This window comes from Artemia franciscana, chromosome 16 (assembly GCF_032884065.1).
Source record: "Artemia franciscana chromosome 16, ASM3288406v1, whole genome shotgun sequence".
Taxonomy (NCBI): Eukaryota; Metazoa; Arthropoda; class Branchiopoda; order Anostraca; family Artemiidae; genus Artemia; species Artemia franciscana.
This window is the reverse complement of record NC_088878.1, coordinates 21,027,311-21,052,295: the sequence shown is the minus strand read 5'-3', so window position 1 is coordinate 21,052,295 and position 24,985 is coordinate 21,027,311. Positions and strand designations below refer to the sequence as shown.

The window sequence follows — 24,985 nt, the reverse complement described above, 5'->3', positions numbered from 1 at the left end:
ATCCTGTATGGAACAGTTACCCCAACATTTCTTCCGCTTCTCAAAAAATACCCCCCCCCCCAACCAAAAAATCCCCCTGTAAACGTGTGTAAACTTCTTAATAACCATTACTATATATAAGCCCTGGTCAAAGTTTGTAATTTGTAGTCCCTCCTACTACAAATGTGGGGGAGTAAATCGTCCCCAAAGACATAGTTATAAGGTTTTTAGACTATGCTGAATAAAATGGCTATCTCAGAATTTTGATCCGGTGACTTTGAGAAAACAATTGTTGTGGGAGGGGGCCAAGCTATCCTCTAATTTTTGGTCACTTAAATAGTGCACTAGAAGTTTTAGTTTCCGTTAGAATGAGCCCTCTCGCAATATTCTAGGACTACTGGGTTGTTTCGATCACCCCTGGGAAAAAACAAGTATCTTCTGGCAAAAAATTCAAAATTCCACATTTTTATAGATAGGAGCTTGAAACCTCTACTGTAGGGTTACGCTGATACGCTGAATGTGATGGTGTGTATTTTTGTTAAGATTTTATGAATTTTAGGGTATGTTTTCCCCTGTTTTCTAAAATAAGGCAGATTTTCTCCGGGTCATAAATTCTGATGGGTAAGACTAAACTTGATGAGACTTATATATTTAAAATCAGCATTAAAATACCATTCTTTTAATGCAGCTATTGGTATCAAAATTCCGTTTTTTAGAGTTTTGGTTACTATTGAGCCGGGTCGCTCCTTACTACAGTTCGTTACCACGAACTGTTTGATCGTATGGGCTAAATTTGTCCATAAAAATTGAGAAAATGACAAAGCTACCCGCTAGATATTGAAAAACAATCCCCCCTCTCCAAAAAATGGAGGGGGAATATTCACTACTGGTCACCAAATAGTTTGTGGTAACTAACTGAAGTAAGGACCGCCCCGGCTCAATAGTAACCGAAACTCTAAAAAACGGAATTTTGATACAATTGGTACATCAAAAGAATTGGATCTTTATGCTTATTTTAAATACATAAGTTGCCTTAAGTTTAATCTTATCCATCAAAGGTTACGGGCCTGAGAAAATTAGCTTCATTTTAAAAAGGGGTTGAAACAGCCCCTAAAAATAATAAAATCTTAATGAAAATGACACCGTCAGATTCAGCGTATCAGAGAACCTGGTTGTAGAGGTTTCAAGCCTATTTATATCCAAAATGTGGAATTGTGTATTTCTTACTAGAAGAAAGATCACGGATGGATGTTTTTTTTTTCAGAGGTGTTCCTAATGACCCAGTGGTCCTAGAATATCTTGAGAGGGCTCTTTCAAACGGAAATTAAAGTTCTAGTGCAATTATAAGTGACCAAAAGGATTGGAGGGCAACTGGGCCCCCTCCCCCACAACTATTTCCCTAAAATCGTCCGATTTTAAATTTGCGATCTTCATTTTGTTCTTCATAGTTGAAAGGCCCAATAACCATGTCTTTTAATATAACATGACCCCCCACATTCCCAGTTATAGAAATTATTCCCAGTTTAAGTTATAAAAATTATACCTTTCAAGATTGGAGGACGAATTTTCTGCTGTTTTTTTTTACGAGGTAAGTTTTCATGGAGGGGGGGGGAGGTTGTTTCCAGGAGATGAGCTTGTCAGAGGAAATTATACATACACTGGGGGAATGTGCCAGAATTCCTATACAAAATTGTTTTTGTATTTCTTGTTTTTTCTTTTCTTTCTCAATTTTACGCGTTAAGTTGTTAAGAGTAATTGTCCTGGGCAAATTTTCAACGAAAATGAATTGTCTCGAGGATATGCAGATTTCCTGGGATTATTTACAAAAATGGTTAGAAATTAAATAAAAAAACAAATTTTTTTCAACTGAAAGTAAGGAGCAACATTAAAACTTAAAATGATCAGGGATTATTACACATATAAAGGGGATTTCCTCCTCTTCAAGCCCTTCCTCTTTACGCTAAAGTTTGAATTTAGTCCCAATTCTTTAAGAACAACTCCTGAAACGAATGGTTCGTTTAATTGAAACAATAAGAAGCTTTTTTCAAAAGTACTTAAAAGCTTCAGCGTAAAGTGCGAGGTGTTGAGGAGGTAGCAGCTCCCTTCATATACGTAGTTTAAGTTTTAAGGCTGCTCCTTACTTTCAATTAAAAATGTTTGTTGTCAAACAGTTCGTGGTAACGAATTTACCAATTTTCAACGAATTTTCAAATTTAGTATTACCCATCAAAAGTTACGAGCCTGAGAAAATTTGTGTTATTTTAGAAAATAAGGGGAAACACACCCTAAAAGTCATAGAATCTTAACGAAAATTACACCATCAGATTCAGCGTATCAGAGAACTCTACTTTAGAAGTTTCAAGCTCCTATCTACAAAAATGTGGAATTTTGTATTTTTTGCCAAAAGGCAGATCACGGATACGTGTTTATTTGTTTGTTGTTGATTTTTTTTTTTCTTTCTTTTGCCCAGGGCTGATTGTATCGACCCAGTTGTCCTAGAATGTTGCGAGGGGGCTCATTCTAACGGAAATGAAAAGTTCTAGTGCCCTTTTTAAGTGATCAAAAAAATTGGAGGGTCCCTAGGCCCCCTCCCACGCTAATTATCTTCCCAAAGTCAACGGATCAAAATTTTGAGATAGCCATTTTATTCAACGTAGTCGAAAAACCTTATAACTATGTCTTTGGGGACGACTTACTCCTCCACAGTCCCCGTGGGAGGGGCTACAAACTTTGACCAGTGCTTACATATAGTAATGGTTATTGGGAAGTGTACATGTGTTTTCAGGAGGATTTTTTGGTTGGGGGAGGGGTTAAAAAGAGGGGGATATACTGGGGGAACTTCTATCGAGGAATTTGTCATGGGGGAAGAAAATTTCCATGAAGGGAGCGCAGGATTTACTAGCATTATTAAAAAAAAAAAAAACAATGAAAAAATAAATATGAAAAAGTTTTTTTCAGCTGGAAGTAAGGAGCAGCATTAAAACTTAAAACGAACAGAAATTATTACCCATATGAGGGACTCACCTCCTTCTAATACCTCGCTCTTTACGCTAAAGTATTTTTAGTAATGTCAACTATTTATTCTACGGCTTTTGTCATTCAGGGGTCATTCTTAATGAATTGGCGAAAATTTAAGATTTAGTGTAAAGAGAGAGGTACTGACGAGGGGGCGAACCCTCTCATATGTGTAATAAAAACATGAGAATAAAAAATTCTTTACGTAAGCTAGTTTATAAGTTACGTATATCTTTTACTAATACAAAGATTCGTAAAAAATTAAAAGTTCTAGTTGCCTTTTTTATTAACCAAAAAATTGGAGGGCAACTAGGCTTCCTCCCCCGCTCTTTTTTTCTCAAAATCATTCGATCAAAATTATGAGAAAGTCATTTAGCCAGAAAAAAAAATGCAAATTTCGTTTGAATTATTTCTCTGCGGAGAGCCAAAATCAAAACATGCATTGATTCAAAAACGTTCAGAAATTAGATAAAAAAAACAAGTTTTTTCAACTGAAAGTAAGGAGCGACATTAAAACTTAAAACGAACAGAAATTACTTCGCATATGAAAGGGGCTGCTTCCTCATCAACGCCCCGCTCTTTACGCTAAAGTTTTTTACTGTTTTAAAAAGAAGAGTTGAGAGAAAGATTCAAACTTTAGCGTAAAGAGCGGGGCGTTGATGAGGAAGCCGCCCCTTTCATATACGAAGTAATTTCTGTTCGTCTTAAGTTTTAATGTCGCTCCTTACTTTCAGTTGAAAAAACTTTTTTTTTATTTAATTTTATTTAATAGCTAGCTAAAACGACGTAAAAATGTGAACAAGATAAAATATTTGAAGAAGCATATTTAATATATAGTAAAGGCTATTAGACACATGTAATATAAGTATCGGTATAATGTGGCTACAAATGAAGGAATGTAGTTAGTAATGGGATGGGATTGACATCCCGAGAGACTGCCGCCTTAAAAAAAATCACACACACAAAAAATGTTGTGGAGTTGGTTTGGATAATATTGAAATTGTTGAAAACTTCGCCAAAATATTGAAAACAATTTGTGGAGGGGTGGGGGGATAGGACAATGACCTGGAGAGAAAAATACACTCGGAAATTTTACTTGGCAAGGCGCCAAGTTCCAAATTCATCTATGTACGTATGCAGCGTAGATGTTCATTCACAAGGATATTTTTACTAATCCCCAGGTTTATTTAGGGCTAATTTGAGTCTATCAGGTTTTCAATTGTCGCCAATTTTACTTCTACAACTAATAAGAAGCTCAGTTTGACAGTGCAAAGTAAACTGGGAAAGGATAGGCATGCGATTTAGATATGAGCTTAATATTGACTTTATTTCTTTGTTTGCCTAGAACTGATATTCCTTCAAGAGAGGGGGGCACAAATTTATGAAAGAAAAACACAACAGTCGATACGAATGGACAATATATGGAAATTGTATGACAAATACTGTAAGCTTAAGACCTCAAAGGGCAAGGTCCTGGTAGCAAACCACATACGTGCCTGGAGCTTTCTAAAGTTCCCATGACCAAACTTTACTGTTTATGGGCAAATCTTTCTCTATGGTTAGAATAGTGCAGTTTGGATGAGTGGAAAAAGGTACTTGTTTCTACTCCATATTAAATAAAAAAACAAGTTTTTTAAACTGAAAGTAAGGAGCGACATTAAAACTTAAAACAAACTTATGAAATTATTCCATATATGAAAGGAACTGTGGCTCCTCAACGCCCCACTCTTTGCGCCAAAGATTTTTATTGTTTTAGAAAGTAGAACAGTGACAAAGAGCCAGACTTTAGCGTAAAGAGCAGAGTGTTGAGGAGGGACAGCCCCTTTCATATACAGAATAATTTCTGTTCATTTTAAGTTTTAATGTCGCTCCTTACTTTCAGTTAAAAAAAACTTTTTTAATTTAATTTCTGAACGTTTTTGAATTAATATCGGTTTGATTTTGGCTCATCGTACATGAATTATTAAAACGAAATTTGCTTATTAATATTTGCTTTTTTGGCTCAATGACTCTAAGTTTTGATCCGGCGATTTTGAGAAAAACGAGGTGGGGAGAAAAAAAGGGGGAAAGGGAGCCTAGTTGCCCTCTAATTTTTTGGTTACTTAAAAAGGACACTAGATCTTTAAATTTTTGTTAGGAACGTTTGATTAGTAATAAATATACATAACTTACGAATTAACTTACGTAAGGAACTTCTATATTTGTATATTTTTAATTATTATATTAGGGGGGAGGTTCGCCTCTCTTCAATACTTCGCTCTTTACACTAAAGTTCGAATTTTGTTCCAATTCTTTAAGAATAATCCCTGAATCACAAAGACCGTTTAATTAAGGTAAATGGCTTCTGAATCCCTTCTGAAAACGCCTGTATACTTCTCAATAACCAATACTATATGTTAGTATTAGTTCAGAGCTTGCAGCACTTCCTCTGGGGACTGTGGGGGATTAAGTCGTCCTCTAAGACATAGTTATTAGTTTTTTCGACTATGCTAGAATTTTCAGCATAGTCGAATAATCTCAAAATTTTGATCCACTGACTTTGGAAAAAAATGAGGGTAGGAGAGGGCCTAGTTGCCCTTCAATTTTCTTGGTCATTTAAAAAGGACATTAGAACTTTTAATTTCCGTTAGAATTGGCCATCTTGTGGCGTTCTAGGACCAATGGGTCAATACGATCACCACTGGGAAAAAAAAAATAAATGAAAAAACAAATGAACACGCACCCGTGATCTTTCTTCTGAATAAAAAAAAAAATACAAAATTCCACATTGTTGCAGATAGGAGCTTGAAACCTCTACAATAGGATTCTCTGATACGCTGAATCTGATGGTGCGATTTTTAACTTTTAGGGGGTGCTTCCGTCTTTTTTCGAAAATAAGGCGAATTTTATCAGGCTCGTGACTTTTGATGGGTAAGATTAAACAAATGATGATGCTCATATATTTAGAATCAGCATTAAAATTCAATTATCTTGATATATCTATTGATTTCAAAATTTTAAAGTTTTGGTTACTATTGAGTCGGGTCACTCCTTACTAGAGTTCGTTACTGTGAGCCGGGTCGCTCCTTACTAGAGTTCGTTACCATGACCTGTTCGAAACTTCGTTTTATCAGTTAATTATTTCTAGCAGTTCATTATGTCCATGTTCTAAAAAAAAAAAAAATAATGAACAATAACACATTGAATTCGTTGCTCAAACATATTTCAATTTCCAGTAAATTCAAAGGGCACTCATAATTTATGGTTATATACAAAAAAATAGGCATTCACAAGCTGGAACTATTTGAGAAAAATTGTTCAATAGAATTATGTAAAGCATAGAATATGCATTACGAACGACAAATTTTTTTTTACAGAATTAGTTTATAAATAAGTCTGTAGGCTACTGCCTTAAAGCCCTTTTACCCAAAAGTTCCACATCCAGTAGAAACAAACATTTTTTGTAGGGTAGCCGCGGTATTAAAGCTTCTTTAGTACAGCACTTGAAATATAACACCATAATACAAATTAAAGATTGTATTAAATTTCAGGCCGGCTTTCTACATGTATTCAATAATGATGGGGCTAGGAGCATGTCTAGTGTTACTAGTTAACCTAGACATCAAACCGCCAGCCACGCATTTCTTACAAGATGTCAAGCTTCTGATATCGAAGGTAGAAATGATTGCTTTAATCGTTGCAACCATATTTTCAGGTAAGATTGGTAATGCATTAGCCTATTTAACTTTATATAACCTAATTGTTAATTGTCCGTAAGTTTCAGCCAATCACTAAAAAATCCTATGAAAATAGCCAATCATCTGAAAAAACAAACAAACCATGTAGCATTATACAACCCGTACCGAAGCTTCTCCGAAGGTAGGTAGGTAGGTGACTTTACTAAAAAACAAAAGCATAAACTTTCATTCATCAGCTAAAAAAAAAAAGATCACAATAGCCTGTAAGCATAGCTGACATCAAATACGATCCATTTCTTTAAAATATATCACTTATCATCAAAAACTAAATAAATAAGATAAATAAACTATAAAAAAGAAAATAAAACACAAAAAAGAAAACAAAACAAAAAACTAATTATTATTTTAACAAAAAGGAGGGAGAGGATACCCTTCTTTCGGTCTAAAATACTCAACATTACTAATTGTTCAGAAGATGGGCCTTGAGGTGACGTTTCAGCTGAGGCAGACTTTCTGATTCCTTAACTTGCTGTGGGAATGGATTCCAGAAAGTTGGTCCCATGTGTCTGAAGACATGAGCCGACCGGGAAGTATTGCGACACTCATGAACAAGATTATTTGAATTTCGTGAGTCATGATCATGATAAGAAGAACCTCAGCTAAAAAAAAAAAAATCATTACAAATTTCAGGCCCTAAATTACGTAGACACTGATATACTAAAATACCAATATACATGTCTCTGATTTTTCCAATACCAAAAAATCAAACTTCTTATATATAAATACAGCGCTAGCGCTTCCATGATCATGATTTCCTAAAATTCGAATTGCCTTATTCTGTTGCACTTGAACTCTCCTATAATTAGACTGAAAGTTACTAGCCCAGATTAAACAACCATAATTTATTATACGACGCTATTAAAGTATGGTACCGCGACATTAAAACCTTCAAAGGAGGCACATTTTTAGACTTCGCAGCATTCCAACTCCCCTTGACACTTTACAGGGAACTAGGTCACTCTGCGCCTTCCAACTCAGTTTGAAGTCAATAAGAAACCCGAGGTAACACGTTTCTTGGACTTGTTTTAAAGAAACACTGTTGTACTTAATATCTGAAGGTAATTCTTGGGGCTCACCAGTCCTCCTAAAAACCATGTAATTTGTTTTTGAAGCATTCACAACAAGTTTACTGAGTGTAACAAACGTATGAATTCCCTTTAAAGCACCGTTTGCTCATTCTATCAAGTCCGGCAACGATCTGGCAATAACAGTTATAGCAGTGTCATCAGCAAAAGACGTTAAGTAACCAGGGACAAAAAATCTCATACTATCTACATAAATTAAAATAAAAGAGGAGCTATGACTGAACCTTGTCAGTTAGTTTTGCGATCCTCGCATGAAAGTATACCTTCGTTTACCTTTTTTGTATACCTTTTTTGCATGCTGTCTGCCTGAAAGCAACCAAATTTTTGCCATTATAGAGATTGCGTACCGTCAGTAGATTCCGATAAAGGTGATTTATCGTATTTTGAACATAGTTTGGGTACAGCAGGAAACCTGCTCATGTTTGGGGATTTAGCTGAAACTTCCAAGAATTTTTTTTTTTGGGGGGGGGGAGGATAAAGAAAATGGAATTTCGCTTTTTGGAAAAAGGGGTAAAATAATTCCTGTCCAGTACCCACCAAAGAGTAAATGCTTTATTTTTTTTCTTTTTTATGCCAATTATCTGACATACTTTAGACCATTTGTCTGCATAAAGCTGGATTAGGATTTCGTGTTGTCTAAAAGTTGCTAGAGGGAGTGGATAAACCAAGGTTTTAAACAGCTCTACTCCAACTCCTATTTGTGAATCTCTGGAGTTGATAAACCCCGTTGTGGAAACTCCTGCAAACTTCACTGAAATTCTCGCATCAAGAAGGCTCACCTTATACATACTGTTGTGTTTTGTGTTTGATTCATTGTCCTTTCAGCTATGAATTTCGGCGAAAATTAGTACAATCGGTCAAAAGCGAAATGCTTCTAAAATCAAATAAAACCAAAATAAACAAGTGTGTATGGAGTGGGGGGGGGGTCAGGAAGAACCCTGTCAATTTTTTTAATTCTTAGGTATGTCACTAGAATTGTTTTGCAATTCGTCTATTTGGTGTTTTCGTTTGCAAATCAGCTGACAAATTAAAAATTTATGTTCTTCTTCCTTGAAGTTGTTTTCTAATTTTATTTATATCCAGGAACTTGGGAGTTTGGCTTATTAACATTACCTAAGAGTTGGCAGAGACCGTTTTAACAGCCTAAATTTTGTTCTATATTTCAAGAATCTGGATTTCAAAAGATCAGATTCAAACATTTTGTCGGAAGTGGACGAGCAAGGGAGCCCCGCCTCCTATCAATGTGGAAACTTGTAGAAAAATATAGATTGTATGAAAATAAATTTAGAGACCACACTACTTTCCCAATTACGAAAAATTAATAGAGAAAAACGGGTTTAATTTAAGTAAAGAAGTAGTTTTAAACCGATGCTTTATTTAAACTAAACCCGCTTTTCTCTCTTAATATTTCGTAGATCATATGAAGTTGATTGGTCACAATGTGGGATTTTAACTAACACGACTGTTTGCTGTGTAATTCCCTTGCATAAGTCACTGTTCAGAGGTGGAAGTGCAATACTGAAAATGATTTATACTCTAAGCTAAGTGATGTCCTATGCTGAACGGTTGCCCAGTTTTACCACATTTGATTCTGACAATATTATACTCCAAACGAAGACCAACTCCCATCATGTCGCAGCAGGAAAATAATTCACTGTTTTAACTAGTCGTCCTATATCATTTCACAGGGTTTTTAGTTGGGTATTCTTTTTGGGCCAGAGCACTCCGCTTAGCTCAAGTGGCATGTCAATCCTGTGACATCGTGACAGTCCTGTCCTGTGGAATACCTCGAATTATCCAGAATATGAACGACGACTTTGTGCTTTGTATGCATTAAAAAATAACAAACTAAAAAAGGACTAAGCCAGTACTTGCTTTCTAACCTTACAAAAATGTGGCCTAATTCTTCATATACCGAAAGTTTTCCATCTTCGAAATCAAGCTAGGAAAACAAAACGCATATTACGGGGATGAAATAGATGGCTCCCGAACTGCATATTACCAAAAATTATTCGTGATCTAGAGATACATCTTGGACGTTTAGGCGTGCAGTGTCATGAGTTTTGTTTTAATTTCACATCCTGTATTGTTTTTTCTTTCAGGTACTTTCTGGGGATACTTTGAAACGTTCATTTTCTGGTTTTTGGAAGATTTAGGAGGCTCTAACCTACTTATGGGATTAACAATTACCGTGTCTGGAGCATCTGGTATTCCATTTCTTCTACTCTTTGAGCCCTTGTGGAAGAAAATCGGACTGATAAATATCTATGTTATTGGCTTCATAGTATATATATTCCGCTTTGTCGGTAAGCATCATTTTCTTATACTTAAATATATATTTATCTTCCAGATTTACTGATTATTTTTAAGAGAGGTTAAGAAGACACGGTGCCTTGAAGAATCGCCTTATCTAGTCCTTTATCAACTTTTATAGATGGTGTGGCCAAACTATTTAGAATTGTTCGGACGGTCTTGCCATAACTTGTAGAGCTTGGATAAGACACCTGAATAAACGACATAAAACGAAAGCCAACCCCTTCTTTCCAGCAAATATTAGAAAAATTATTTAACTCATCCTATCACTGTGCCGGAGATGCAGATATCCCGACTTAATATAACTTACAACATTAGAAAGGTTGAATTTAGTATTTCGATAAAACAGAGCAAAATTTTCTTTTTGAGGTTTAGGAAAGGGCAGGTCCTAAGAATATTCTAGCATACCTGCTTAGTAAACGTGAAAATCCAGTTCAGAAGAAGTATTATACGAGCAGTTTGACAGCTTTTGGAACTGCTTGTGGTCATAGTCACATTGACTGAAAATCTTGCCGACACAGAGAACGGATTAATTATGCTGCAGTCACAATGATAAAGAAAGCTTTGCTGAAAAACTAGTAAAAAATTAAATCTATTCTTTATTTAAAACTAGCCTTTTGTTAGCTTTTCGAGTTGTTGATTCATTTAAGATCACGGATAAATTTTTACTAAAACAGCTTTGCGAATTCCCCAGCGTTTTGGAAAAATTGGCCAGTGGGCCCTTTGTCTTTGAGACGGTCAACCGATACTGAGAATCACAATATGATTTTTAAGACATCGAATCTAGAGCCATAACTTGATGAATAGAGGTGATGATCCCACTGTATAGGCTTGAACAATAATATGCTGGGAAACGGCTGCAAACTAAACATTCCAGCCTTACACAATAAAACAAATCTGGCAAAGTAAATTGTTTGAAAGAACAAGTATGAGCGGACTCATCTTAATGAATGAACCACTATTGATTAAATGAAGAAAATCACAAACAAATATTGGATAGTAAACAGTATATAAAACGGTTTTTCATTGGCAATTTTCTTCGTTGTCATTTCTTATATGGAGCTAGTTTTTTTGGAACTGAATATAATTATATTATTTAGACCCTAATTTATTTATCCACATGCCTAAAAATTTGTTTGGACTCATCGTTCGTACTAAATAACTCCAATATCCCCTTTTCCCGCCCTAACAATTAACAAATACAAAGTTACTGAATGTGTTAACGCATTCTAAAAATTAAATTGAATAACGTTTTTCCTTTGATAATTATCTTTGATTCCATTTTTATAGGGAGTTAATTTATTTGGGAAGTGACTATAAATATATTTGTTAGACCCTAATTTATTTATCCACATGCCTTAAAATTTAGTTGAACACACCCTTCGTACTCATTAACTCTAATATCCATTTTTTCTACCTTAACAAGAACTAAATACAAAGCGACTAAACTGACTATACATGTGAACACATTCTAATAATTAAAATCAGCAACTTTTTCTTTTGCAATTTTCTTCGTTGTCATTTTTATATGGAGCTAATTTATTCACGAACTGACTAAAAATATATCTGTTAGACCCTAATTTAGTTACCCACATTCCTTTAAATTTGTCTGGACTCGTCTGTCGTACTAAATAACTCCAATAGCCCCTTTTCCCACCCTAACGAGTAACAAATACAAAGTTACTTTATATGTTAACGCATTCTGAAAATTAAATTCAATAACGTTTTTCCTTTGGTAATTATCTTCGTTTTCATTTTTTATAGGGAGTTAATTTATATCGGAAGTGACTATAAATAAATTTGTTAGACCCTAATTTATTTATCTATATCCCTTAAAATTTGTTTGAAAACATCCTTTGTACTAATTGCCTCTAATATCCCTTTTTCCTACCCAAACGAATACCAAATACGAATTTACACATTCTCATAATTAAATTCAGTAACATGTTTTCTTTGGCAATTTTCTTCGTTGTCATTTCTTATGTGGAGTTAGTTTATTTGGTATTTTTATTAGACCCTAATTCATTTATCCACATGCCTTAAAATTTAGTTGAACACATCCTTCGTACTCAATAACTCTACTATCCCTTTTTTCTACCCTAACAAGCACTGAATACAAAGCGACTAAACAGACTATACACGTAAACACATTCCAATATTTAAAATCAGTAACTTTTTCTTTTGCAATTTTCTTCGTTGTCATTTTTATATGGAGCTAATTTATTTGCAAACTGAATATTAATATATCTGTTAGACCCTAATTTATTTATCCACATGCCTTTAAATTTGCTTGGACTCGTCTTTTGTACTAAATAGCTTCAATATCCCCTTTTCTCACCCTAACGAGTAACAAATACAAAGTTACTATATATATTTAATGCATTCTAAAAATTAAATTGAGTAACGTCTTTCCTTTGATAATTATCTTTGATTCCATTTTTATAGGGAGTTAATTTATTTGGGAAGTGACTATAAATAAATTAGATAGACCCTAATTTATTTATCCATATCCCTTAAAATTTGTTTGAAAACATCCTTTGTACTAATTAACCCTAACATCCCTTTTTCCTACCCTAACGAATACTAAATACGAAGTTACACGTTCTAATAATTAAATTCAGTAAAATGTTTTCTTCGTTGTCATTTCTTATATGGAGCTAATTTATTCGGAAACTGACTATAAGCACATTATTTAGACCCTAATTTATTTATTCGCATGCCTTAAAATTTGGGTTGAACACATCTTCGTGCTGAGCAACTCTAATATCCCTTTTTCCTACCCTAACAAGCACTAAACACGAAGTGACTAAAGTGACTATACATGTAAACACATTATAATAATAAAAATCGGTAGCGTTTTTTCTTTGGCAATTTTCTTCGTTGTCATTTTTTATATGAGCTAATTTATTTGGGAACTGACTAAAATATATTTATTAGACCCTAAATTATTTAACCACATGCCTTAAAATTTGCTTGAAAACATCCTTCGTACTAAATATCTCTAATATCCCTTTTTCTTACCCTAAGGAATACTGAATACGAAGTTATTATATATATAAATACACTCTAATAATTAAATTCGTTGTCATTTCTTAAATGCAGCTAATTTATTCGGAAACTGACTTTAAATATATTTGTTAGACCCTAATTTATTTATCCACATGCCTTAAAATTTGGTTGAACACATCCCTCGTACTCAGTATTTCTAATCTCCCTTATTCCTACCCAATGATAGGTACGTTGTACTTAGAATCAGAAACAAATATTTTTATCATTATCCCCTGTCGTTTCTTCTTCAGTCAATCAACATTTTGGCAACCGATTTATTCAACCTAGAATTATGAAGTACTGAATAATGAGGGACCAAATGACAAAATTTGGACAATGGTCTTGGGGTAATTTTTGAGGTAATGCACCTTCCCGGCGTAAACCTTACTTGGGTCTAGTGGGTCCAGCTATACCAATACAATAGAGGTTATTCTGTGTATATATCCCCATAAGATGACACCTTTACATAATGAAGGCTCGACAATTGCTTTAAAATACAGCTAGTTAACTAAACTTTGTGTTGGGCTAAAAATTATATTGTTCAGTAAATTTTTTCGGAAGTGGAAAACAAGTTTAATTATTGCAGCGATAAAATCCTTTTTTTTTGTAATTGGCGAGCTCGTTGAAAGAATGCCTCTTAGAAATACCTGTCGTAATTAAGAAAACGGTAATTGGTCAGAGAAAGGTGCAGTGTATATTCTGGCTGCTACATAATGTACCGCTCTGCTTGTTGATCTTCTGCAGCTCCGAAAGTGTGACTTCAAATCTGGTATCGTTGTGAAACATAATTTTGTGTCTTTTTTTTTTGTTAAAGTGCGTTAGATTCTTCTAGAGTTCTACTGAAGTGTTTTTCATATGCTGGTAATTCTTCTCTAAAATAATAGTTTTTCGTAAAATCATGCTGATTATATGGAGCCTGGGATTTTGCCTTGAGAGCTATCGGAGATCCAACCATATGTATATTAGAAAACCATCATGACTTTTCAGCTTGTGAAATCTCTGGGCTGAAATTAATGGGTTGGAACTTTGGAGCAATCTTGTACCGCACGTTATTTAGTATAATCAAGGAAGTGATTGCTGCTATTTCACAAATGAAAAAAAATACCACTTAAATAAGACAATGTTTTAGATCTTAATTCAGTTTAGATGGGAGGCAGTTGCTTTACTGTATGGCCGTATGACCGTATGGCTGTATGGCCTTTACTGTAATTCTTTCTTTAGTGTATGGCCTTAGACTAGAAACCATGGTGGAATTGTTGTTGTTTGGTTATTAGCAGCTTTTCATTAGGCTATGGATCTTTTCGTTAACTCCCGACTTTAGCTTAACGTCGCTACTTGCTACCCCTTGACTTTTTTTGCATAGAAGCTAGTTTTAAAATGTTTAGTGAAATTGCTACACTAAAAATTCAAAAAAACTCTCATTGCCTACGCTTTGAAAACAATTCAAGTTTTTTTTTTAACAGAACTGCAGTCAAGATCAAATTCTTTTAGTAAAGTTATTCACACGTCTTCTTGGTTATTATTGCAACATGCAGCCTGGCAGAACTGTTTTGCATCATTTTTTTAGTTTTCTTAAACAATTTCCTAAACATTTTTGTAGTTTTCTTGTTTTATATTTTTTACTAAAAAAAGAGATTTTTTAATAGTACAAATTTGTTTAATAAAAAAAAATTGCAAAATCGGAGAGTAACTTGGTCCAACCTTATATATTAAATGGTTGTTAAATTGTGTTAACAAATAAACATTAAACTTCGTCAAATTTCCGAAAGAAAGCTATCACAATATACACAACTTGTCGAACTATTGTTATTTACACTCTATACAGTTATTTTAGTTCACTTTGCCTTGATTATTCATTTATATTTCTGTTCGTTTTGTGGCTCATTGATTCATTTTTGAATAATTATTTCTATCCGTCATAAGTTTTACTTTGAAGATATGACTCATTTCTGATACTTTTGAGTTTACTCATATTGTTCATTTTTCTTCAGGTTATGTTTATTTGGAAAATCCTTGGGTATGTCTCGTCTATGAAGCAATGGAAGCTGTAACTACTCAGCTGATGACGACTTGTATGGTGCAATATGCTGCCAATCTTGCTACCCAAACGACGATGGCGACCGCACAAGGACTTGTTTCTAAATCTTACTATGCCTTAGGTAAGAATTCTGGCTGATTTTATGCTTTCAACCGCAATGGTATTTTTATCATATACTAGCTGCTACATGCACCCTCATGAAGTAAATTTTGAAGAACAGGTTCTGATAAGAATTTGGTGTAATATTTGGTGCCCTAACTTAGATTGAAGCGAGAAACTGAAGCTACACGTGTCCTTTACGTAGTCGATTTTTGGAAGGTTTTCTGCAGGAGTCTGAAGTACAGTTTTTGGTATCGCGCTTTCTAACTCCAGCGATTAAATAAAAGGTATAAACAGTAAGAAATTTGGGTATATCCTAAAAAATCAAGTAAGAAAAATTGTATTGTCTCCTGGAAATTCTAATACCCCTACCCCATCAAATACTTGCTCTTTACGGCGAAGTGTGACCTATCTCCTCAGGCATGTGTTCCAGCTAGAGTTATGCAACGATAAGTTAATACTGTTTATTTTCAGTACACCAGTTCAAGAGTTAAAAAAACTTAAAGTTTTCATTTCAAATGTTTTGAAAGGTAATTGGTAAAAATAAAATACCTAGTATTCCCAACTGCCTATGTTTGTTGCCCTTTTAGAATACTTTTAGGGCAGCGATTGACGAACGTTGGTGTTAAAAGCAGCATTTGTGGGGTTAGAATCTTCTTTTTGTGTAGTGTAATATTTGTTCGTTTTCATTTTTAATGTCAGTTTTCTCTTTCGTTAAACAAAACTTTGCTTTATTAACTGAGACAAAAGGGAGGACTTAAAATCTATGTTTCAGGCCATATTTTAACAAATACTGGTCTTTTTGATTTATTCATTTATTCTTTTTTTGCATCAGTACCTGATTTTGACGAAGATTTTTGTCAGGTTATTTTTTTATATTTATTAAATAAAAAAAATCAACTGAAAGTAAGGAGAAATATTAAGCCTCAAGACTACTGGAGATTATTCTGCATAAAATGGGGCGTGCCCCTTCCCCCAATGTTCACTCATTACGCTCAGGTGTTTTAGGGCTTTGAAAAAGATTCTTATTCCAATTAAACGAACTTTTCGTTTCCGGAGTCGTTCTTAAGGGATTAGGTCAAAAAGTAAACATTTAGCGTAAATAGCAAGGGTTAAGGAAAGATCAACCCCCTTATTTACGGAATAATTTGTGTTCCTTCTGAGTTTTAACATTGCTCCAAACTTTTAGTAGAAAAAATTGTTTTTATATTCAATTTCTGATCGTTTTCAAAATTTTGCTGGAAATCCACCTCGCCTCTCTGTGAAAAATTTCCTTTAGACAAACCCTTCCCAAAAAAATTACCCTGCAAAAAATTTACTTCTACTTAAATTACCGACCCCCCACCCATCCCCGGGAACTTTTCTTCATTACCTCCTCATTGAAAATTTCCATCGAAAAAATTTTCTTACTTTCTTTTGCATCTTTTTATTTCATTTTTGATCGTTTTTCAAAACTTACCAAGAATTCTCTGTCCCTCCGCAGAGGCCGGACAATTCTTCCCTCCCTATGGAAAGCTCTCGCTAAAAAAAAAGTCCATATCAAACAGTTCGTGGTAACGAACTGTAGTAAGGAGCGACCCGGCTCAATAGTAACCAAAACTCAAAGACCAATAGCTACATCAAAGAAATCGCATTTTAATGATGATTTTAAATATATAAGTTTCATCAAGTTTAGTCTTACCCATCAAAAGTTACGAGCCTGAGAAAATTTGCCTTATTTTAGAAAATAGGGAGAAACACCCCCTAGATGTCATAGAATCTTAACGAAAATCATACCATCAGATTCAGCGTATCAGAGAACCCTGGTATAGAAGTTTCAAGCTCCTATCTACAAAAATGTGGAATTTTGTATTTTTTGCCAGAAGGCAGATCACGGATGCGTGTTTATTTGTTTGTTCTTTTGTTTCTTTCCCTGGGGTGATCGTATCGAACCAGTCGTCCTAGAATGTTGCGAGTGGGCTCATTGCAACGGAAATGAAACGTTCTAGTTCCCTTTTTAAGTGACCAAAAAATTGGAGGGCACCTAGGCCCCATCCCACGCTAATTATTTTCCCAAAGTCACCGGATCAAAATTCTGAGCTCGCCATTTTATTAAACGTAGTCGAAAAACCTTATAACTATGTCTTTGGGGACTACTTACTCCCCCACAGTCCCGTGGGAGGGGCTACAAGTTACAAACTTTGACCAGTGCTTACATATAGTAATGGTTATTGGGAAGTGTACAGACGTTTTCAGGGGGATTTTTGGTGGAGGAGCGGTTGAGAAGAGGGGGATATGTTGGGGGAACTTTCCATCGAGGAATTTGTCATGGGGGAAGAAAATTTCCATGAAGGGAGCGCAGGATTTTCTAGCATTAATTAAAAAATAACAACGAAAAAGTAAATATGAAAAAGTTTTTTCAACTGGAAGTAAGAAGAAGCATTAAAACTTAAAACGAACAGAAATTATTACGCATATGAGGGGCTCACCTCCTGCTAATAAGTCGCTCTTTACGCTAAAGTATTTTTAGTAATTTCAACTATTTATTCTACGGCTTTTGTGATTCAGGGGTCATTCTTAATGAATTGGGATCAAAATTTAAGCTTTAGTGTAAAGAGCGAGGTACTGAGGAGGGGTGAACCCCCTCATATATGTAATAGAAACATGAGAATACAAAAGTGCGTTACGTAAGCTAATTTATAAGCTACGTATATCTTTTACTAATAAAAACATTCGTAAAAAAGTTCTAGTTGCCTTTTTAAGTAACCAAATAATCGGAGGGCAACTAGGCTTCCTCCCCCACTCCTTTTTTCTCAAAATCATTTTTATCAAAACTATGAGAAAGCCATTTAGCCAAAAAAAAAAAAAAATGCAAATTTCGTTTTAATTATTCCTCTGCGGAGAGCCAAAATCAAAACATGCATTGATTCAAAAACGTTCAGAAATTAAATAAAAAAACGAGTTTTTCTAACTGAAAGTAAGGAGCGACATTAAAACTTGAAAAGAACAGAAATTACTTCGTATATGAAAGGGGCTGATTCCTTATCAACGTCACACTCTTTACGCTAAAGCTTTTTACTGTTTTAAAAAGTAGAGTTGAGAGAAAGAGTGAAACTTTAGCGTAAAGAGCGAGGCGTTGACGAGAAATCAGCCCCTTTCATATACGAAGTAATTTCTGTTCGTTTTAAGTTTTAATGTCGCTCCTTGCTTTCAGTTAAAGAAAAACTTATTTTTTTATTTAATATTAACTAAAACAAATACTCTATGCAATCAATGGTCAAATTCCATAACTTATATCCTTTTCCCCAGGGGCTTCCAGGTGTCATGTCATCTCCAGAGACATAGTTAACGGACCTTTCAACTGTACTAAATCAAATGGCTATTCAAAAATTTTAATTCAATTTCATTGGAGAAAAACTTAGGGATCAGAGAGGGGCTTTTTGCCCTCCAATTATTTGGTCTCATAAAAAGGACGATAGAACTTTGTTTGAATAAACCCTCTCCCATTCATTTAGGATCATAGGTTCGAATTGATCGCCCCTGAGAAAAAACAAAAGCGAATAAAAGAGCAAATGAATACGCATGCGTGTTTATAAAATGCAAAATTCTACATTTTTGTGAAGAGAACTTCAAAATCAGGCTGTCTTATACGCTGAATCTGATGTTGTGATTTTTATTAAGATCAATGGACTTTGGGGGGATATTTGAAACCAACAAACAACAAAAAGTGTTTTGAAAAGGAACAAAATTAATTGGAGTAAAATGAATTTCTCTTAATGGAAGAAAATTTTAATTTTACAAATACGGAAAGGTCTAATGAGTCTGTTTATTTCAATTTTTTTATAGATATGTGTTGATTAACAGAGTAATAACAATTTCTGTTCGTTTTGATCTCCAATTTTGCTCTTTATTTCTGTTAGGAATGTTTCATTTTATTTAAACTGATTTTTGCTTGTTTTTTAAATATAAAAAGTCAATTCGACAAATAAAAATGTTTGTCAAACTCAAGCAGTGATACGAAAATTTCAAAGCCAGTGTTTATTAAAGTGGGGCACCAAATATAAATTTTAAGCTCTACCTCTCGGAAACTTTCCCACGAAATGATAGATAAGTATCCCTAGAAATCTATTATTTGAGTTATTTTAGAATGGCGTTGATAGAAAATCTGATTATTCATTATATATCCTCCTTTAGAAATATCTGAAAATGAGTTTCCATAACTAATTTTACTGTTAACATTAGATAAAAAAATCAACTTAAAGTAAGGAGCAACATTAAAACTCGAGAAGAATAAAAATCATTCCGTATATGAAGGTGTTTACCCCCTCAATACCTTGCTCTTCAGGCTAAAGTTTCTAGTACTTTTAAACAAAATTCCAAATTTAATTAAAGGACCCTTGTGTTTCAGGAGTCATTCTTAAAAAAAACTGGGACAAACAGCCCAACTTTAGCGTAAAGAGCAAGGTATTGTGGAGGGGGCTAACCCCTTTATACACTAAATAATATATGTTCTTTTGAGGTTTAATGTTATTCCTTACTTTTAGTAGAAAAAATTGTTTTTTTATATATTTAATTTCTTTATGTTTTTCAAATAATGACGGTAAATCTGACTCACCCTTGATAAAAAATTCCCTCCCCTCATGGTAAACTCCTCCTTGGAAAGTTCCTCCCACGTAAAATACGCCACTTGAAAAATTTTCTGGACAATTCCATCCTCGCTCAAAATTCCCCTCTCCAATAAGTCAAATTTCTTGCATAAGATTCAGCCTGAAAAATTTTACTTATCATACTTTCATTTGCAAAAGACTAAGTTCTATTTTGTTTTTCCGATCACTCCAGAAATCCTCCTTCCGGGGAAATTATTTCCTGGAAATCCAAACACGCAGAAAATTTCCCTCCAGGAATTCCCCGGGAACATATCTATATGCAAAAGCGAATGGGCAAAGATAAAGTAGGACAAATAAAAAGAGTTTTGTATAGGAATTATGTCAAATCTCCCTAGTGCAAAAATTTCCCCTGGAAAGTTTAACCCCAGAAATATCCTTCCACATGGGAAAGCATTCCTATGGAAACCCATCCCGATCAAAAATCCCCTTCCCCCAGAAAAATGTCTGCTTACTTCCCAATACCAAACACTGTACGTAAACAATGGGTAAATTCTATAGCTTGAAGATCTATCTTCACGGGCTGAGGGAGGAGGTCAGTGTATCTCCAAAGACATGATTTTTCGGACTTTTCATATATACTAAACAAAATGGCTATCTCAAAATACTGGTCGAATGATTTTTGGGGAAAGGGGGCATGGAAGGAAGACTAAGGCTCTCCAGTCTTTTCAGTCACTTAAAAAGGACACTAGAGCATTTATTTTCCGTACAAATGAATCCTCTTCTAATTCTCTAGGACAATTGGTTCGATACGATCACCCTTGGAAAAAAAACATGTATTTGTGACCGTTTTTCTGACGAAAATAAAATCTACATTTTTGTAGATAGAGGCTTGAAATCTTAGCAATGGGGTTTTCTGATACGCTGAATCTTCATGGTGTGACTTTCATTAAGATTCCTTCTTTGTCAGGGTTGCAGCCTTTTATGGGTAATATTATGCTTAATGAATCTGATATATTCGGGAAGTAGGAAGAGGGGGAATGTAAATATCTGGCTGAAGTTTGCATAGCGATTTCAATGGTGCACTCTATTGCTGCTTCCAAGTCTTCTCACTCCAGAAATGACACAAAGAATTCCAGTTTCGGCATTTTATGATTTTGTTATCAAGATGAATTTTCAAAATTATATAGGTGTAAGCAGTGGCCTTTAAATGAACACTTACATAGCTTTCTGCGATGTTCCAGCTCCCACCCGGTGCTGGAGAAAACTTTTTGTGTTTTTAATGAAATGATTGTGCTTCCTTCTGTAGTTGCAGTACGGCTTCCACGAGGTAAAACAGGGATTTCTTGATATAAAAGGAAGGGAGAAGCCATTTTTAAGGGGTTTCAGAGAAATTTTTAAATCCAATAAATTGGTTTTCAAAATTTAACTTTTAATATGAAGACTAATCTAGATGATAGCCACGGTTTCAGAGTCAGCAACAAATGACAATTTTTTCTCACCAGTCAGCATTTATTATAGCCATTATTGTTTTTGGTTGTTAAGAGTCATGGTTTGTTCTTTACTAGGCTGCAGCCATCACTGTAACGATTATCTCCTCCAATAGAAATGTTCTACCGCTGAATGTTTAAGCTTATCAATAGCTTTCGATGCTGTCCTTGGTTCAAAACTCTTCGCAATTCATAAGCTTGGACTTTCTGACAGCTTCTGGCTTTATTCCAGTTGTTGCGTGTGTGACGTAAGAATCGTTGTTGTGAAAACCATCATTGACAGGGCGATAGTGAGGATTTTTGTTCAGATTTGGGGTATTTCCTTCGGTTGGGGCTGGAGGGGGGTTTTGTTACAAATAAAACTTTAAAAAACACATCAAAAATTTCTTTTTCTGGATTTTTGTTACATTTTTACGAGTCGTACGAAACTCCTTGGAGGAAACTTTCTAACCCTACTCCTGGATACGGTCTTGATCGTTGATCAATAAATGGAAAAATTTGGTTTTATTTTGTCATTAAACAAAAAGAGTGTTGAAAATAAAACTAACAATAGAAAAATGTAAAAAAAGTAAGATATATCTTCAAATTGTCCCTATTTCTACTTTAGGTCGTGCATTGGGAAGTGTTATTGGTGGCAAATTGATTGGGACAATCGGTCATCGAAACACCTTCAAAGTGATGGCAGTAGCATCTGCTTTTTCAGCAGTTGCCTATTTTCTTTTTCAAGAGCTTTATCTTAAGCGCACGAAGAAGGATGGAAAAAGGACTGAAACTGCTGATGAAAACAAAGGTTGTGAAAACCCAGTTTTTGAAGAGCAAAATGATGAAAATGAAGATACGCTAAAGAAAGTCGCTGATGAGATGATTAATAAGCTAGGTGTTGATTATGAATATGGTACTGGTATCGATAACCCAGCATTGGATGATATCGAGAAAGAATCAGCGGTACCTGGTATTTTGAGTGATAAGGCATAGATATATCGCGTTGAATCATGCTTAGAACTGTCACGACACTGTATTCCTTCCTATTTTTTAAATGATAATTTGTAAATAAATAATTTTGTATTATTCAATGCTATTTATTACTTTTATGTGACTCCATAACAACGATTTTTTTTTCTGGCAGAACAGACGTACGACAGAGTCGGATGGAGGTTCACAAAGAAACGCAGGCTTTTGCGTCGCTGCGACGAACTCTAAAAGCACCTAATAGCCAAAATTAGCTTTTCAATCAGCTTTATGACTTTGGTTATGATTATTTTTTTTTAATCAGAACAACGCATGGGATTTGTCGTATAAGTTGAAATTAATCAACGCATCTGACTTTGCAGCAAAACGAATGGTTTCGCGTCGTTTGTCGCACGATTTGTGTCTTTTGTCACATGTCACAGGATTTCGCGCGAAATAAAAGCAGTGGGAACCAGGGGTTACAGGAGGTCTACACCCCGTAAGTCACGGGGCATGGGGTATCCTTCAAAGGAAAGAGATGTTGGAACATGTGTGACAAATACGAGCCTAAATGTGTTTTTAAGATATCTGAAAACTTGTTTTGGTAAACTTTTTTATTTTGGATATTTACTTTATTTTATTTTAGGTTTTTGATACTGGTTACCCAATAAAACAAAAAGTAAAGGGGCAGGTGTCTGCCCTAAGTCTTCAATATCATTGTTCTTCCAACGATAGTTAGAATAGGTTACTATGAAGCAAAGAAACTACTTAGTTAAATTCAAAAAATTGCACACTACATAATAAACAATAAACTTACATTGAGCAAACAAATAATTAAGTACTTTTGCTTGATTTTACTAACATTATCAGCAATGAGTTGTTGTGGACAACAGTAGGATAGCGTAAACGAGTTTTTGGGCGGACAAAGATGAATTTAGTATGTGCTAGGCTTTTTTCAGACAGCTTTACCACTAATTTTACAATAGCTATTCCTATCCACTTTCCCTGACACCCACACCCAGCACAGAATGCTTAATCTCATAGCTAAGCTAACCTCTACTCCAACAGCTCTATATTTTACACTATTCATTTGATTAGGGATTTTAAAAGGCGTCTGAGTAAATCAAAAGTACACCCTTGAAAAAACCATTGTCAAAGCCTTGGAAAATTCTAACCACCTCCTTGAGCAACAAGAAGGAATCACTCTTTTGCATGGGCAGCAGTTTTGTGTCTTTTTTTCTCGTCAAAATCTAGGCACTGGAACATCATAGAGAGATGTTTTAGTACTCATTTCAAAGCTGATTCTTCTATTTTATTGCTTTTTCTTATAAATTAGATTCGATAAAGCAATACTTGGTACCCTGAAAGTTCAATTTGGGTGACATATCTTAAATGGAAAGGCTGGGTCAGGCTTACAAAATAACTCTTATATTTCCTTGCTTTTTTCCTCTTAATAAGGCAATCGCAGAGCGGAACATGGCACCGAAAACGGAGCATTTGTGCTGTTTTTCCATTTTTAAAATAACTAAAAAAGTTGTGTCAAATGAAAAAATTCCGCGACCAAATTTCCCGGGAATACCACTTTCACCCCTATATATTTATAAAAATATAAATTTATCTATGTATTTATCTATATATATATATATATATATATATATATATATATATATATATATATATATATATATATATATATATATATATATATATATATATATATATATATATATATATATATTTCTCTGAATAGGGACTTAGGGGAGTACTCACTAAATTCTTTATACTCAAATTTAATTAAAATTGATCTAACAAAATATTTTACTAAACCAATTTATAATAGTATTAAATAAAAAAACAAGTTTTTTAACTGAAACTAAGGAGCGACATTAAAACTTAAAACGAACAGAATTAATTAGTATATGAAAGGGGCTGCTTCCTCATCAACGTCCTACACTTTACACTAAAGTTTGGCTCTTTCTCTCAACTATACTTTTTAAAACAGTAAAAAACAGTTTGGCTCTTTCTTTCAACTATACTTTTTAAAACAGTAAAAAACTTTAGCGTAAAGAGCAGGACGTTGATGAGGAAGCAGCCCCTTTCATATACTAATTAATTTCTGTTCGTTTTAAGTTTTAATGTCGCTCCTTACTTTCAGTTAAAAAACTTGTTTTATTTATTTAATTTCTGAACGTTTTTGAATCAATGCATGTTTTGATTTTGGCTCTCCGCAGAGAAATAATTAAAACCAAATTTGCTTTTTTTTTTGCTAAATGGCTTTCTCATAGTTTTGATCGAATGATTTTGAGAAAAAAAGGAGTGGGGGAGGAAGCCTAGCTGCTCTCGGCTTTCTTAGCTTAAAAAGGAAACTAGAACTTTTAATTTTTTGTGAATGTTTTTGTTAGTAAAAGATATACGTAACTTATAAATTAGCTTACGTAGCGAACTTTTGTATTCTCATGTTTTTATTACATATATGAGGGGGTTTACCCGCTCGTCAGTACCTCGCCCTTTACACTAAAGCTTAAATTGTGTCCCAATTCATTAAAAATGACCCCTGAATCACAAAAGCCGTAGAATAAATAGTTGAAATTACTAGAAATACTTTAGCGTAAAGAGCGAAGTATTAGGAGGAGGTGAGCCCCTCATATGC

The 24,985-nt window shown here is 34.4% G+C and overlaps 1 protein-coding gene across 2 annotated transcripts in view; it reads left to right on the top strand.

Moving 5' to 3' along the window:
• LOC136037205 (uncharacterized) overlaps positions 1-22,455 on the top strand; it is a 68,234-nt gene extending 45,779 nt beyond the window's left edge. For both annotated transcript variants that reach the window (XM_065719784.1, XM_065719783.1), the window contains exons 5-8: positions 6,525-6,688; positions 9,919-10,122; positions 15,169-15,336; positions 21,995-22,455. In XM_065719784.1, the coding sequence (XP_065575856.1) occupies positions 6,525-6,688; positions 9,919-10,122; positions 15,169-15,336; positions 21,995-22,362 (904 nt within the window). In that variant the 3' untranslated portion in view covers positions 22,363-22,455. The remainder of the gene's footprint in view (positions 1-6,524; positions 6,689-9,918; positions 10,123-15,168; positions 15,337-21,994) is intronic.
• Positions 22,456-24,985: the final 2,530 nt, after the last annotated feature.